This window comes from Hemitrygon akajei, chromosome 9, assembly GCF_048418815.1.
Source record: "Hemitrygon akajei chromosome 9, sHemAka1.3, whole genome shotgun sequence".
Taxonomy (NCBI): Eukaryota; Metazoa; Chordata; class Chondrichthyes; order Myliobatiformes; family Dasyatidae; genus Hemitrygon; species Hemitrygon akajei.
Genome location: NC_133132.1, coordinates 161868164 through 161883432, shown reverse-complemented (window position 1 = coordinate 161883432; position 15269 = coordinate 161868164). Strand labels below are relative to the sequence as shown.

Here is a 15269-nt window from a genome sequence, read left to right as displayed (position 1 = left end):
CGCTGCCTGACAAGCTGAACTCCTCCATCATTTTGTGTCTCCAGCATCTACAGAATACATTGATTGTGATATATAAAGAAGCTGTGGTATAATAATGTTTTTTCCACTTTCTTTTAGTTGCCAATTAATTATAGATGATAAAGACACAGCAACAGAAGTTTGCTCCTCACAAGAAACGGGGCAAACAAAAGGGAAATTCTACTTTGGAGGTTCACCAAACAGACAGCACGCAAACCTCACAGGTTGCATCAACAATGCGTACCTGAGTAGGTAAGGGTGTTTTTAACTTAATCTACAGTAGACGTGCATGTAATAAAATGGATAACATGTGGATGCTTCTTTCCATATATTCCCTCACACACAAAAAGAGACTATTCGTCAATGTTGGCTGAAAGAGAACTCCCCGTTTCTTACTAATATTCCATGCAATCTGTTCTCAGCATCTACCCCCTAGAATCTAGGGGTTCCCAACTTATTTATGCCATGAACCCCTACCATTAACCAAAGGATCTGTGGACCACAGGGTGGGAACCCTTGCCCTAAATTATAATAATGCACAAGCACAGAAACTTAAGGTGTCCAATTAACCTGCATATCATTGGGATCTGGACAGAAACCAGAGGCCCTAAAGCAGAGGTTCCCGAACTTCTTTATGCCATGGAGCAACACCATTAATCAATGGATCCGTGGATCCCAGGTTGGAAGCTCTGTCGTAGATGAACCACATAAGGAGAAGGCGCAAACTCCAAGTGGACAACACCGGAGATCAGGGTGACATAAGGGTCAGTGTGAGAGTGCAAGTCTACTACAAGTGCCATTCTAACATCCTTTTCTTCACATGCCAATGTTATTTTCATCCTGGAAATCTGGGAGAATAAATTAATAAATCTCATAAACAAGCTAGTGTCTTAATACCAACACAGTACAAGAGTGCAGATGCTGGAAATTTGGAACAGCACTACAAAAGAGCAAGAGGAACTCAATGTGTCAGGCAGGATCTATGGAGGGAAATGGATAGTCAACTTGTCGAGTTGAGACCCTCCATCATGACTGCGTTCCTCCATTACTTTGTTGTATTGCTCCAATATTTTAATACTGATCCCAGTCCTAGTCAGAAGAATATCTTCATGATTTTTTTAACATCTTGTTTAGGATTTTTAAGTTCCTTTGACTGTGCAAAAGTCTTAGCTCACATATATATATGGGTGCCTAAGACTTTTGCACAGTAGTGTAGTAATTTTATGTATTGCACTGTACTGGAGCTGCAAAAAGAAAACAAATTTCATGACATATGTGACTGGTAATAAACTTGATTCTGATATGGGTCTCTATTGTGGACTGAGAGTGGGAAAGAGACAAGGAAAGGGGAATCATGTTTAGGAAAAGGAGGAGAGGGGAGTGAGTGGGAAGCACCAGAGAGACATTCTGTAATGATCAATAAACCAAGTATTTGGAATCAAATGATCATGCCTGGTGTCTAAAGGCTGGGTGTGTCTGCACCCAATCCAATACCCATCACTGGCACTCCTCTGCCACCTGTCCCACACATGTCCCACAGCATTCCACCCTCACCATTCCCAACACCCTTTGCACCCACGATGCCCCATTCTCCCTATTCCCAACATCCTTTGCTCCCGGGAGATTTACAAACATATCCTCCACACCACTCTGTGAAATACAATGCTTTGCAAAAGTCTTAGGCATCCCAGCTATGCATAAAGAAAACAAGGGAGTTTTCCAAATGAGGGATCAGCTGCTACTTTCAACTCTTCTAGGGTGTTGCCTTGCATATTTTAATATCTGTTAAAACAACTTCAGTTCAAAGAATCTGGATTTACAACAGCAAAATCTATAACTGTAGCTATATAATTAGAAATTGCCCCGACATATTGTCCACAGTCTAGCTACTTAATAGGAAAAAAATCCTTTATTTCTACATATAGAGTCATAGAGAAGGACAACATAGAAACAGGCCCTTTGGCCCACCTAGTCCATACCACTGTCCTGACGAAGGGTCTCGGCCCGAAACGTCGACAGCGCTTCTTCCTATAGATGCTGCCTGGCCTGCTGCGTTCCACCAGCATTTTGTGTGTGTTGCTTGAATTTCCAGCATCTGCAGATTTCCTCATGTTTCCATTCCACAACCATTTAAATTGCCTACTCCCATCAACTTGCACCAGAACCATAACCCTCCATACCTCTACTATCCATGTATTTATCCAAACTTCTCTTAAATGTTGAAGTTGAGCTCGCATGGATCACTTGTGCTGGCAGCCATTCCACACTCTTGCAACGCTCTTGAGTGAAGAGGTTTCCCTTTGTGTTCCCCTTAAACTATCACCTTTCACCCTTAACCTATGACCTCTGGTTGTAGTTCAACTCAACCTCAGTGGAAAAAGCCTGCTTACCCTACCTATATCCCTCATAATTTTTTATGTCTCTATCAAATTTCATCTCAATGTTCTAAAAAATACAGTCCTAACCTATTCAATCTTTCCTTGTAATTCAGATCCTCCAGACTGGCAACATCCTTGTAAATTTTCTCTGTACTCTTTCTACCTTGTTTATATCTTTCCTGTAAGTTGGTGACCAAAACTGCACACAATACTCCAAATTAGGCTTCACCAATGTCTTACACAACTTCAGCATAACATCCCATCTCCTGCACTCATTACATTGATCTATGAAGGTCAATGTGCCAAAAGCATTTTTTTTATATAACCATATCTACCTGTGTTGCCTCTTTCAATGAATTATGGACCTGTTTTCCCAGAAGTCTTTGTTCTACCACACTCCTCAGTGCCCTGCCGTTCACTGTGTAAGACCTACTCTGATTGGTCCTACTGAACTTCAAAAACCTCGCACTTGTCTGCATTGTTCAACCTGCCAATATTCAGCCAATTTCTCCAGCTGATACAGATCCCTCTGCAAGCCATGGTGGCCTTCCTCACTGTCCACTACACACTCTAACAGTGTCATCCGCAAATTTGCTTATCCAGTTAACCACATTATCATCCAGATCATTGATATCGATGACAAAAAACAAAGAACCCAGCACTGATCCCTGTGGCACACCACTAGTCACAGGCGTCCAGTCAGAGAGGCAACCATCTACTACCACTCTCTGGCTTCTCCCACAAAGCCAACGTCTAATCCAGTTTACCACCTCATCTTGAACGCCAAGCAACTAAACCTTCTTGACCAGCCTCCCATGCAGGACCTTGTCAAATACCTTACTAAATTTCATGTTGACAACATCCACTGACATGCCTTTATCCAATTTCCTGGTAGCTTCCTCAAAAAACTCTATAAGATTGATTAGACATGATCTACAAAGCCATGCTGACTATCCTTAATCATGCTGTCCTCCAGCATGTTGTCCATATTGCTTAATCAGCCCCTGCCTATCCAAATACTTATATATCCGAACCCTTTGAATAACTTCCAATAACTTTCCCACAACTGATGTCACACTCACAGGCCTATAACTTCCTGTTTTATATTTAGAGTCTTTTTTAAACAGTGGGATAACTTTGGCTATCCTCCAATCCTCTGGTACCACCCCTGTCCCTAAGGATGATTTAAATATCTCTGCTAGGGCTCAGCAGTTTCTGCACTTGCCTCCCATAGGGTCCAAGGGAACACTTTGTCAGGCCCTGGGGATTTATCCATCTTGATTTGCTTCAGTGTAGCAAAAACATCCACCTCTGTAATCTGTATAGGATCCAAGAAGTTGATTCTGCTTTGCTTCACTTCCATAGACTCTGTATCCATCTCCTGAGTAAATGCAGATGCAAAGAATTTACTTAACATCTCCCCCATCTGTTTTGCCTCCCACACATGGATTACCATTTTGGTCTTCCAAAGGATCAATTTTGTCTCTTGCAATCCTTTTGCTCTTAACGTATCGCTAGAGTCCCTTGAGATTCTCTTTCATCTTGCCTTCTAGGGCAACTTCATGACTGCTTTTAGCCTTCCTGATTTCTTTCTTAAGCACTCTGTTGCATTTCTTGTACTCCACAAGCACCTCCTTTGTTCCTACCTGCCAATACCTGCTATACACCTTTTTTCTCTTTACCAGGACCTCAATAACTCTTGAAAACCAAGGTTCCCTAGGCTTGTTACCTTTTATTTTTTACTCTGACGGGCACATACAAGGTGTGTATTCTCAAAATTTTGCTCTTGAAGGCCTCCCACTTACAAAGTACAGCTGTGCCGGAAAATAGCCTGTCCCAAATCAACTCTTGCCAGATCATCAAAATTGGCCTTTCTCCAATTTAGAGTCGCAACCCGTGCTAGTCCTATAGTTTTGCTTATTTACTTTGAAACTAGTCACTGGATACAAAGTGTTCCCCTACACAAACTTCTGTCACCTGCCCTATCCCATTCCCTAATAGCAAATCCAGTATCCCTCGCAATGGGACTTCCTGAACACAGAGTTATTTCCCATGGTGTGGAATTCTAGGACAAGAGGGCATGACTTCAAAAATTGAAGGATGTCCTTTTAGAACTGAGATGCAGAGAAATTACTTTACTCAGAGGGTGGTAAATCTGTGGAATTTGTTGCCAGGAACAGCTGTGGAGGCCAAGTCATTGGGTGTATTTAAGGCACAGGTTCTTGATTAGCCAGGGCATAAAAGGGTATGGGGATGACTGGAAGAATTGGTTCAGCCCATGATTGAATGGTGGAGCAGATTCAATGGGCTGAATGGCCTACTTCTACACCTATATCTTATGGTCTATGGTCTAAGCTCTGTCCTGTCTAGTCCCTTTACGGTATGAGAGTTCCAGTCAATATGTGGAAAGTTAACGTCACCTACTATAACAACGTAATGTTTCTTACAATAGAATCTGACACTAAAGACACTTTGCACACCTCACTTTACTATTCTGACTTCTTCTCCTAGTCCTGATGAAGGAATCTCAGCCCGAAAGATTGACTGTTTATTCCTCTCCATTGGTGCTGCCAGAGCTGCTGAGCTCCTCCAGCATTTTGTGTGTGTAACTTTGGTTTCCAGCATCTACAGAATCTCTCGTGTTTCCAGTGTTCAACGTGCCTATCTTTTCTCTGATGTCATTATTTAATACTTTCAGTAGAATGACCTGTTGACATATTGCAATAAATTCTTAAGCTAATCGCCACCCAAGCTTCATTGTGCTGTGAAGATTGGATGCTGGACTCAGAAGCTGATAAAAAAAAGCTTAACATTGTGAGTATCTGTTGCGTCAAAGAATCTCCAGCATAAAATTTGAAGTCTGTTAATTGTTAAAAGGAATTTGACAATGAAAATCTTTCCAAAGTAATGCCTCTGTAAGGTGACAGATTATATCAAGTTAGACAAAAACCATAAGATATAGGAGCAGAATGTGTCCATTTGCCCCATCGAGTCTGTGTCCACCATTTCATCATGACTGATTCATTTTCCCTCTCAGCCCCAAACTCCTGCCTTCTCCCTTCTCCCTGTAACGTTTCACACCCTGACTAATCAAGGATCTATCAATTTCTGCCTTAAATATACCCAGTGACTTGGCTCTACAGCTGCCTATGGCAGCAAATTCCATAATATGTGCAAAATAAATCTGACAGAATTCTGATGAACTAAGAGACTTTAAGTTGCACAACATGCATGAAATAGAAATTATCAATAATTATTACAATGTGTGTAAAGACCAGAAAAGACATTTCCGAATGTAAAGGGGAAAAACTTGACTCTTCTGACAACATTGCGCTCTGAAAAGGAGTCGAGCATTTCATACTTCTTTGCATGGACTAGATGGGCCAAAGGGCCTCTTTCCATGCTGTACTTCTCTTTGTGAAATTGAGTCCAACAGCAGTATGTGGTATTTTGAACAAAGTCTTGGCATTTTTGTGATTTCAAAGTGTACTGGAAGCTTCTTTTTCTTTCTTCTATAAATGTAACAGACTTGGTAAAGATATTGAAGTAGAAGATTTCCAGACATACACTGAGAAAGTACAAGCCTCTCTACAAGGCTGTCCTATTGAGACTCTGCCAGCAGCAATTTCTCTTAAGCATGAAAAGAACTTTGCAAAAGCCAAGAGAGGACGCGATAGAAAGGTAATCAATTTATGCATGGGTATTACTGTCAATACTTCGACAACTTTGAATTTAATTCAGCCATGTCTAGGCAGCTGCGCACATTGCTTCAGTGAAGCAATTCATTAAATTCCTTTAATATGATGGATGAAATAGAACTGATACAGGACTTGAAACTCCAGTTTAATTATGGACTTTAAAAAGTCATGAGTTGAATTATACATCTACTTTCTGGTTTCTAGTTACTGCGTTTTTATTGCCATTTTGTGCTATTTTATTTGGGCAGACTGGCTCAGTGGCCCGCAGTCGATGAATGACAGAGCTCTAAATTGAACTGAACTGAACTAAACTGAACATTCCTAGACTGTGTCAATGACTCTGTGGTTTGATGTTTTATATTCTGTGTTTCTTGCTCATTTTTTAGCCTTTTGCACAATTTGTTCTTTTTTTGCGTGTTGGGTGTTTGATGTTTTTCTTTGAATGAGTTCCATAGTTTATTTGTTTCCTGGTTATCTGCGGGAAGGCAAATCTCAGGGTTGTATACTGCAAACATACTTTGATAATAAATGTACTTTGAATCTTTGAATCTATTGTTAGCTTCTTGCATCTTCCTCAAGTCCACAAATCTAGATGTCCACAATTTATAATTGGACAACATTTATAATAAGCTAAGAATATTAGAACATATCTTGTCAATGTTTGAAATTAACAGAGTAATTCTGAATTTAATGATCTGTCAGAACTGTGATTTGTAAACTCCTCAAAGTGACAAGCAAAAGTAACCAAGTCAACATAAATACTTCTCTGAAGTTTCTGAAACAAGTGAACAGGTAAAATGTTGGGAGAATCAGAGGAACGGAAATGATTTAATGTTATTTGTACATGAAGGGAACAGGAAATCTATTACAATAGAACACCAATGAGCGGAACAACATAAATAACAGGCAGAACTAAGGAGTGACCAGAGAAAAATTATTATACTGGTCAGGCTGCTGACACAATAAATCCTCAATTCTCTGTATTTGTTTGGAAAATTGGCAGTGCCAGACTACTGGATTTTGCAGACCAGTGAATTACAACCCACTGATTATAATCAACTGTAGAGGTGCCATGGTAGAGTGGTGGTTAGTGCAACTGCTCGGGGTGTCAGTGTTCAAAGTTCAGTTCTGGCACTGTTCTGTAAGGAGCCTCTGGACATCCTTTCCATGGAATACATGGGTTTTCCCTGGGTGCTCCTGTTTCCTCCCACAGTCTAATAACATATTGGGTAAGTTAATTGGTCATTGTAAATTGTCCCGTATTTAGGTGAGGGTTAATCAGGTTGCTGGGACAATGTGGCTCGCAGGTCTTGAAGGGACCTTCCAGACTATATTTCTAAGTAGATAAAATAAATACTGTCTAAACCAGGCAAATTTAAATAGAGCTGAGGAACTGAAGAGCAGCAAAGTGGAGATGAAGTTCAGGAAACAAGAGTTAAAGAGATTGAAAATGGAGCATGGGAATCGGGGCCCAGTGAGCATGAGAAATGGGGCAACACTGAGTGGAAATGGAGCTTATAAAGTGGGAAGAGAGTGGTGGATGCAGCCCAGTACATCGCAGGCAAAGCCCTCTACACTGGTCAATCCATCACAGGCAAAGCTGTCTACACTGGTCAGTCCATCACAGGCAAAGCCCTCTACACTGGTCAATCCATCACAGGCAAAGCCCTCTACACTGGTCAGTCCATCACAGGCAAAGCCCTCTACACTGGTCAATCCATCACAGGCAAAGCCCTCTACACTGGTCAGTCCATCACAGGCAAAGCCCTCTACACTGGTCAGTCCATCACAGGCAAAGCCCTCTACACTGGTCAATCCATCACAGGCAAAGCCCTCTACACTGGTCAATCCATCACAGGCAAAGCTGTCTACACTGGTCAGTCCATCACAGGCAAAGCTGTCTACACTGGTCAGTCCATCACAGGCAAAGCCCTCTACACTGGTCAATCCATCACAGGCAAAGCTGTCTACACTGGTCAGTCCATCACAGGCAAAGCCCTCTACACTGGTCAATCCATCACAGGCAAAGCTGTCTACACTGGTCAGTCCATCACAGGCAAAGCCCTCTACACTGGTCAATCCATCACAGGCAAAGCCCTCTACACTGGTCAATCCATCACAGGCAAAGCTGTCTACACTGGTCAGTCCATCACAGGCAAAGCCCTCTACACTGGTCAATCCATCACAGGCAAAGCTGTCTACACTGGTCAGTCCATCACAGGCAAAGCCCTCTACACTGGTCAGTCCATCACAGGCAAAGCCCTCTACACTGGTCAATCCATCACAGGCAAAGCTCTCTACGCTGGTCAGCCCATCACAGGCAAAGCCCTCTACACTGGTCAATCCATCACAGGCAAAGCTCTCTACGCTGGTCAGCCCATCACAGGCAAAGCCCTCTACACTGGTCAATCCATCACAGGCAAAGCTCTCTACGCTGGTCAGCCCATCACAGGCAAAGCCCTCTACGCTGGTCAATCCATCACAGGCAAAGCTCTCTACACCACTGAGCAGACTTACATGGAAAACTGCCACAAGAAAACAGCATCCATTATTAAAGACCTCCACCATCCAGGCCATACTCTCTCCTCAGTGCTGTCATTGGACAGGAGGTACAGGAGCCTTAGCTCCCACACCATCAGGTTCATGAACAGTTAATAACCTTCACCCATCAGGCTCCTGAACCAGCATAGATAACTTCACTCATTCAAATCTGAACTGATTCCACGACCTACAGACTTTCAAGGATTCTACAACTCATGTTCTCAGAATTATTTATTTATCTCATTTGCACATTTTTTCTCTTTTGCACATTGATTGTTTGTCAGTCTTTGTTTATGTTTAGTTTTTCATAAATTCTATTTTATTTATGTTTCTGTAAATGCCCGCATGAAAATGAACCTCAAGGTAGTATATGATAAAATATATACTTTGATAATAAATTTCATTTGACTTTGGCTATTAAGATTTGACTTTTGACTTTAAGAACCATGGTCTTAAAGAGTGTAGAGGGAGTACAGAAGCTACAGGCTAGATGAGGCTACAGGCAGCATAGCCCAGTGAATGAGAAGGGACTAGGAAAATATTACTGCATGAACCAGATGTTGGACAAACAAGATTTCCAAGTCACCAGATGATCATACTAGGTCTTTGTTTTCACAGTGAAGCTATGAGATCACGCGAGCACAAACTAAATAGTAGATAAATGCTTAAATCACAAACTGAGTGCTCTGATTTCACTAGAACGACCTAGACTTGAAAAGACGTGATAATATCAGGATGCATATTACCAACATTTATACTTAAAGAGTAATTTTACAACTTGAGGCTCATGGGATGAAGTTTCACCATATGCAGACGTAGATCGCAGCGTCAGTCCTGATTTGCAACAGGAAAGCCTTCATGCCAAGAGCAGAGCTTCATAAAATGGCTCCTGTAACTGCCAGCTATAAATAGGATTATTCATGAAATCTATTAATGTGTCCTGGCAAAGGCTCTTGTATTAGACACAAGAGGCTCTGCAGATGCTGGAAATCCGGAGTTACACACATAAAATGCTGGAGAAACTCAGCAGGTGGCAGCATCTATGGAGAGGAATAAAGAGTCGATGTTTCGGCTGAGACCCTGCATCAGGACTGGAAAGGAAGGGGGAAGAAGCCAGGATAAGAAGATGGGGGGAGGGGAAGAAGTTCAAGTTAGAAGCTGACAGGTGAAGCCAGGTGAGAAGGAAGGTAGATGAAAAGTAGGAGGGCCTTGTACTGAGTTGCTAACTCTATTTCTCTTTCAGTAGATGCTGTCTGATCAGTGGAATTTTTTCAGCATTGTTTATTTTATTTCAGATTTCCAGCATCTTCAGCCATGTTTTTTGACTAGCTTCATCCATGATAGGTACCCCTCCACCCCCACCCCAAGCTCATTACACTGTGACATCACAAAGTTCCCTGTCCCTGTCATTCATTCTGTTTACTTCAATGGAATTAACTTTGGAGGCAGAGCACAATGTGTTTACATTGGCCTCCTGCATGCTTGGTGCTCCAAAATGGACTTAACTCTTAAGCATAGTATTTTTGTGGGAAAGAGCTGAAACATCTGCACTTTTCTGATTGTGTTATTTCTGTTCTTTGGTAAAGTTGGGGACCAATAAAGAAGAATCAGTAAAGCATCCAATAGCCCATGATTCAAAGACAGGAGGAAATAATCTGAATGAAGATGTACATTGCAGCAAAACCAACAATCTCAAAACAATCCACCGTGCGTATCAGTATGGGGGAATTCCCAACAGCAGGCAGGAGATTCATGGAATCCCTCAGTTTTTCAACAGTAGGTAAGTGAATGACGTTGAATTTCAAAACCATTTTGTTGAGTGTATTTGCCAGTGACAACAGCTCTACAGTGGAACAAACATCCTCTCAGTATTATGAGAATGGTCATGTCTCTGGTCTTAGGGGTGCATTCAGCGCACTGCCCACTTAAATGAATGGCAAATCTATGCTAAATTTAGCTGATTCTGAGGAGTAGAAATGACACCGGCCTAAAGTATTTTTCTGTTCACTTCTAATTCAAGATTCAAGATTATTTAGTATCGTTCTTCAGTACAAGAGTGTAAAGGAGAATGAAATGATTGTTATTCCAAATCCAAAGCACCATATAAAATCACAATAAATATAAATCTAACAGCAACCCATAAAACACAATGTACAAATAATTGTTAAGTTTGGCAACAAGTCAAGTCAAGTTAATTGTCATTTAACTATATACATATATACTGTCAAACAAGACAATGTTTCTCTGGACCAGGGTGTAAAGTACATATTTACACACATATACACAATAATTCACATATAGTACATGATAATTCACATAATACATAATAACTAAGGAAAGTAAGAATTAAATCTACAAATGGATTACATATAGATGAACAAAATAAAGTACATAAAATAAATATTGTAGGGTACAGTATAAATGATCTGATGACACTGCAAATGTGCTGTGGCAGGGAGTTCAGAAGCCTAATGTCCTGAGGGAAGAAGCTGTTTTTTCCATCCTGACCATTCTTGGTTTTATGCATCAGGGTCTCCTAAGTGAAAATCAAAGAGGGTGCTGGATGGATGGATGAGATCCTTGATGCTACTAAGGTCTGCGTACACAACACTCCTGATAAATGTCCCCAGTGGTTGGATTAGCTTATATACTTGATCTGTCTGTATGTACATAAAGTGACACTGAGTGTAGGAATATCTGAACATGAGGTGACTCCGACAGGAACTGGTAAAGTGGCTGATGTGGATGTAGTGGTGGTGGGCTGGGTTAATGGGTGGAGGTATTGATCAGCCTGATGACTTGGGGATGTGCCTGTTTTTGAGACAGGTAGTCCTAGTGCAGCTGTTGCTGAGCTCCTTCCATGATGGGATTGGGACAGTCCATAAACAGGGTAAACATTGAAGTAATTAAATGCTTATTTTCACCAATCCAGGCTCTGAAACACTCAAGGATACCTGGGTAGCCTCCAGTGTAGCATTATGCAATATCGGTAAGAAAATCAGTAATACAAGCTTCACAAAATAAGGAAGTTCCTTCTCTATTTTTCTCATTAGCCCATGACTAAATAATTTATACTATTGTTCCTGGGTAGCCTGGTAGCTTCAATAAACTTCCACTGAAGCAATGCCAGTGTAGAATGGCATGTATACTTGACCTTAATAATTGTATTGAAATAGCTTCTGTTCAGAGAAAATTATCAGAAGTATCAACCTATTCATGCAGATTAATTTTGTTGGTGGCTATAATGAATTTGCACTTTCAGGTCTCATTTCTCCGTCAATGTGAGAACTCATTCTTCTCACGGACTCATATTCTACGTGGCGAGCGAGAATGAAGACCAGTTCATGGCGCTTTTCATCGCTCGCGGATACTTTATTTACACGTTCAGCAATGGTCATGACAAACTGAAAATAAAGAGCACAAAGAAATTTAATGATGGCATCTGGCACAATGTAAGTCTGACTGCAATATTCTTCTAGTTCTTTACACTTCGCAAGGACACCATGATAGTGTCTATTTGAATTTAGCGTCGGCTAGAATTTTTAATTCTTTATTCTTTGTTAGGACACCAGGCAAGTGCACGATAGTATCTATTTGCATAATGTTTACATGTACATCCATGTATGTTGATATCCAACGTTCATTACATGGGGGTGCCACGATGGCGTAGTGGGTAACACGATGCTATTACAGCTTGGGGCAGCAGAGTTCGGAGTTTAATTCCAATGGAGTCCTCTCTAAGGAGTTTGTACTTCTTCCCCATGAATATATGGGCTTCCTCCAGGTGCTCTGGTTCCCTCCCACACTCCAAAGACTTGCCGGATAGTAGGTTAATTGGTCATTGTAAATTGTGATTAGGCTACGATTAAAAAGCTGGGTTATTGGATGATGCAGCTCTGTTGGACCGGAAGGGCTCAGTCTCTAAATAAATAAATAAATAAAACTTTTATATGTTGCAATCTGTTATGATATCTCTCCAAATTAGCTATTTTAACAAAAAAATCGTACATCACAATGTTAATTAGTATGTTAATCTTCAATACATGTTTACATTCCTATATAGTGTACACCCATTGCACAGATGTATCCAGAAAGTATATACTGTATGATTTTTAATTGTCCTTACAGATTCTATCGTTTGTATCTTGGAGGACCATGCAAAACAGCACTTCTTTAAAAGAGTGTGTGTGCATACTCAATTTGATAATTCCAGTTTCTTACTTGCCGGATTCATTCACTTAGCAGCATAAAGACTGATAACTTAACAATAAGAGATTTTACTACAATAACAATATTGTTAGTAAATTTCTATGTAAAATGTGCAGCTATCCATCTTCTCAACGAAACTCACACAGGTTTAATACCTTCACTGTCCCTGCACAACATCCACTAAATAGTCTTTCCTGTTCTCCTTGTTATTTTGATAGTTATTGAGCCTGTTCATACATTCACATTTATTTAAGCTTGATTATTGATATTTGTAATGTGACTATTCAGCTAATTGTTGATTGCTCATGGCTGTTGGCCCTATTGACTTGTAAATTGTCGGTTGCTATTGTGTTGTCTGTCTTGGTAGTATAGTCAACATTCTGTGTCGACACCCTTCATCAGAACTGGTGAAGGGTCTTGCTGAACGGTCTCAACCCAAAACATCAACTATACTCTTTTCCATAGATGCTGCCTGGCCGGCTGAGTTCCTCCAGCATTTTGTGAATGTTGATTCCCAGCAACTGGTTTATTGATCATTACAGAATGTCTCTATGGTGCTTCCCACTTCTTCCCCTCTCCCTTCCCCTTTTCCCAACCGATTTCCCGCTCCCTGTCCCCTTCCCGCTCTCAGTCCACAATACAGACCCATATCAGTGTAAAGTTTAGCATCACTAATATATGTCATGACGTGTTTTTTTTCTGGCAGTAGTAGAGTGCAATATGTAAAATTACTACTGTACTCTGCAAAGGTCTTAGGCACCCTAGCTATATAAATGTGCCTAAGACTTTTGTGCAATATTGTATATTTATTGTGATGGAGTGAATTAACATTAGACTGCCTAACCCTCATCAGGATACACAGCAGGCAGACAAATCATAGCCTGGACTTTGCACCATAATTTTCCCTTTTGCCAACAAAGTAATATCATTTCAGCTACTCGGCCTTCCTAGATGGTGAAAATAGCATTCAAAATAAATTCTACTTTGATTATTATCTATGTTGCATTGTATATAGCACCTTGACATCAATATTCAGAAAGGGCACTGCACCAGAGTTAGGCCAGACTTAGTACTACCAACGTCATTGGAATTCCTCATACATTTCCTGAGTGCCTTTTGAGCCATGGTACCATGGTCAAAAGAGACCATTAACAAAGGAAAATCAAAGAGGTAATTGGATCCCAGCTTGGACATTGGCCAAGTAAAAGGGTGTGAATGCTTGAAGGAAAAGAATATTTTAAATTTATTTATAAACACTATTTAAGAATAAGGGGTAGGCCATTTAGAACAGAGATGCGGAAAAACTTTTTCACCCAGAGAGTGGTGGATATATGGAATGCTCTGCCCCAGAAGGCAGTGGAAGCCAAGTCTCTGGATGCATTCAAGAGAGACTTAGATAGAGCTCTTATAGATAGCGGGGTCAAGGGATATGGGGAGAGGGCAGGAACGGGTACTGATTGTGTATGATCAGCCATGATCACAGTGAATGGTGGTGCTGGCTAGAAGGGCCAAATGGCCTACTCCTGCACCTATTGTCTATTGTCTATTTAATTTTATTCTCTGATAAGCAGAACAATGTTGGGGTACTTTCCCATGGTGTCCAATGAACGCAGAACCCTATTATAGATGTCCACTTCCAATAGGGAATATGACTTCTTCCCCAGATTTAGTCCTCATATACAACATTGGCACAACAAAGAAGGAAACAGCAGCAGAGATTACAGTTGGTTGATTTGGGCCTTTAAGTTGTGTAACAATCCCATTATACTCTGTAGGTTTTTAACAATATATTATATTGAAAACAGATGAAAAGTTGAAAAAAGCAATTTAATGTACTATAATTAACTCCAACCTGATGGCATGAATATCAATTTCTACTTCCAGTATACAATCCTCCCTACCCCTCCTCTATTCCCCACTCTTTTACTTCTTCTGACCTGCCTATCACTTCCCCTTGAGTCCCTTTCTCTTTCTCTCCTCTCCAATCAGATTCTCTCTCCTCCAGACGTTGACCTCTCCCACCCACTTGGCTTCACCTATCACCTTTCAGCTAGTCTCCTTCCCCTCCCCCACCACCTTTCTCTTCTGGCATCTTCCCCTTTCCTTCTCGGTTCTGAAGAAGGGTCTTGGCCTGAAAATGTTAACTGTTTATTCATTTCTATAGATGCTGACTGAGTTCCCCCAGCATTTTATGTGTGTTGCTCATGTTTAAACTTAACTTAAAATGTTTTGTTTGATATTTAGGTCATCTTTACACGTGAAAATAACAAAGGGCGATTGGTAATAGATGGTCTCCATGCTCTGGAGAACAATCTCAACATTCCTATTTATTCATGGCAAGTCCAGGAACCATTCTACATAGGAGGCGTGCCTCTACAAAAAGCTGGAAAGAACATTCAGGTGAGTTGCTTTACTAACCCGATTA

General features: G+C 40.9%; 1 protein-coding gene across 1 annotated transcript in view; it reads left to right on the top strand.

The window, feature by feature from the left end:
* The window catches only part of lama4 (laminin, alpha 4), a 186053-nt gene that overhangs the window by 151957 nt on the left and 18827 nt on the right, over positions 1–15269 (top strand). Inside the window, exons 31-35 of the mRNA XM_073057415.1 lie at positions 118–270; positions 5924–6077; positions 10222–10415; positions 11898–12087; positions 15089–15244. Of these exons, the coding sequence (XP_072913516.1) occupies positions 118–270; positions 5924–6077; positions 10222–10415; positions 11898–12087; positions 15089–15244 (847 nt within the window). The remainder of the gene's footprint in view (positions 1–117; positions 271–5923; positions 6078–10221; positions 10416–11897; positions 12088–15088; positions 15245–15269) is intronic.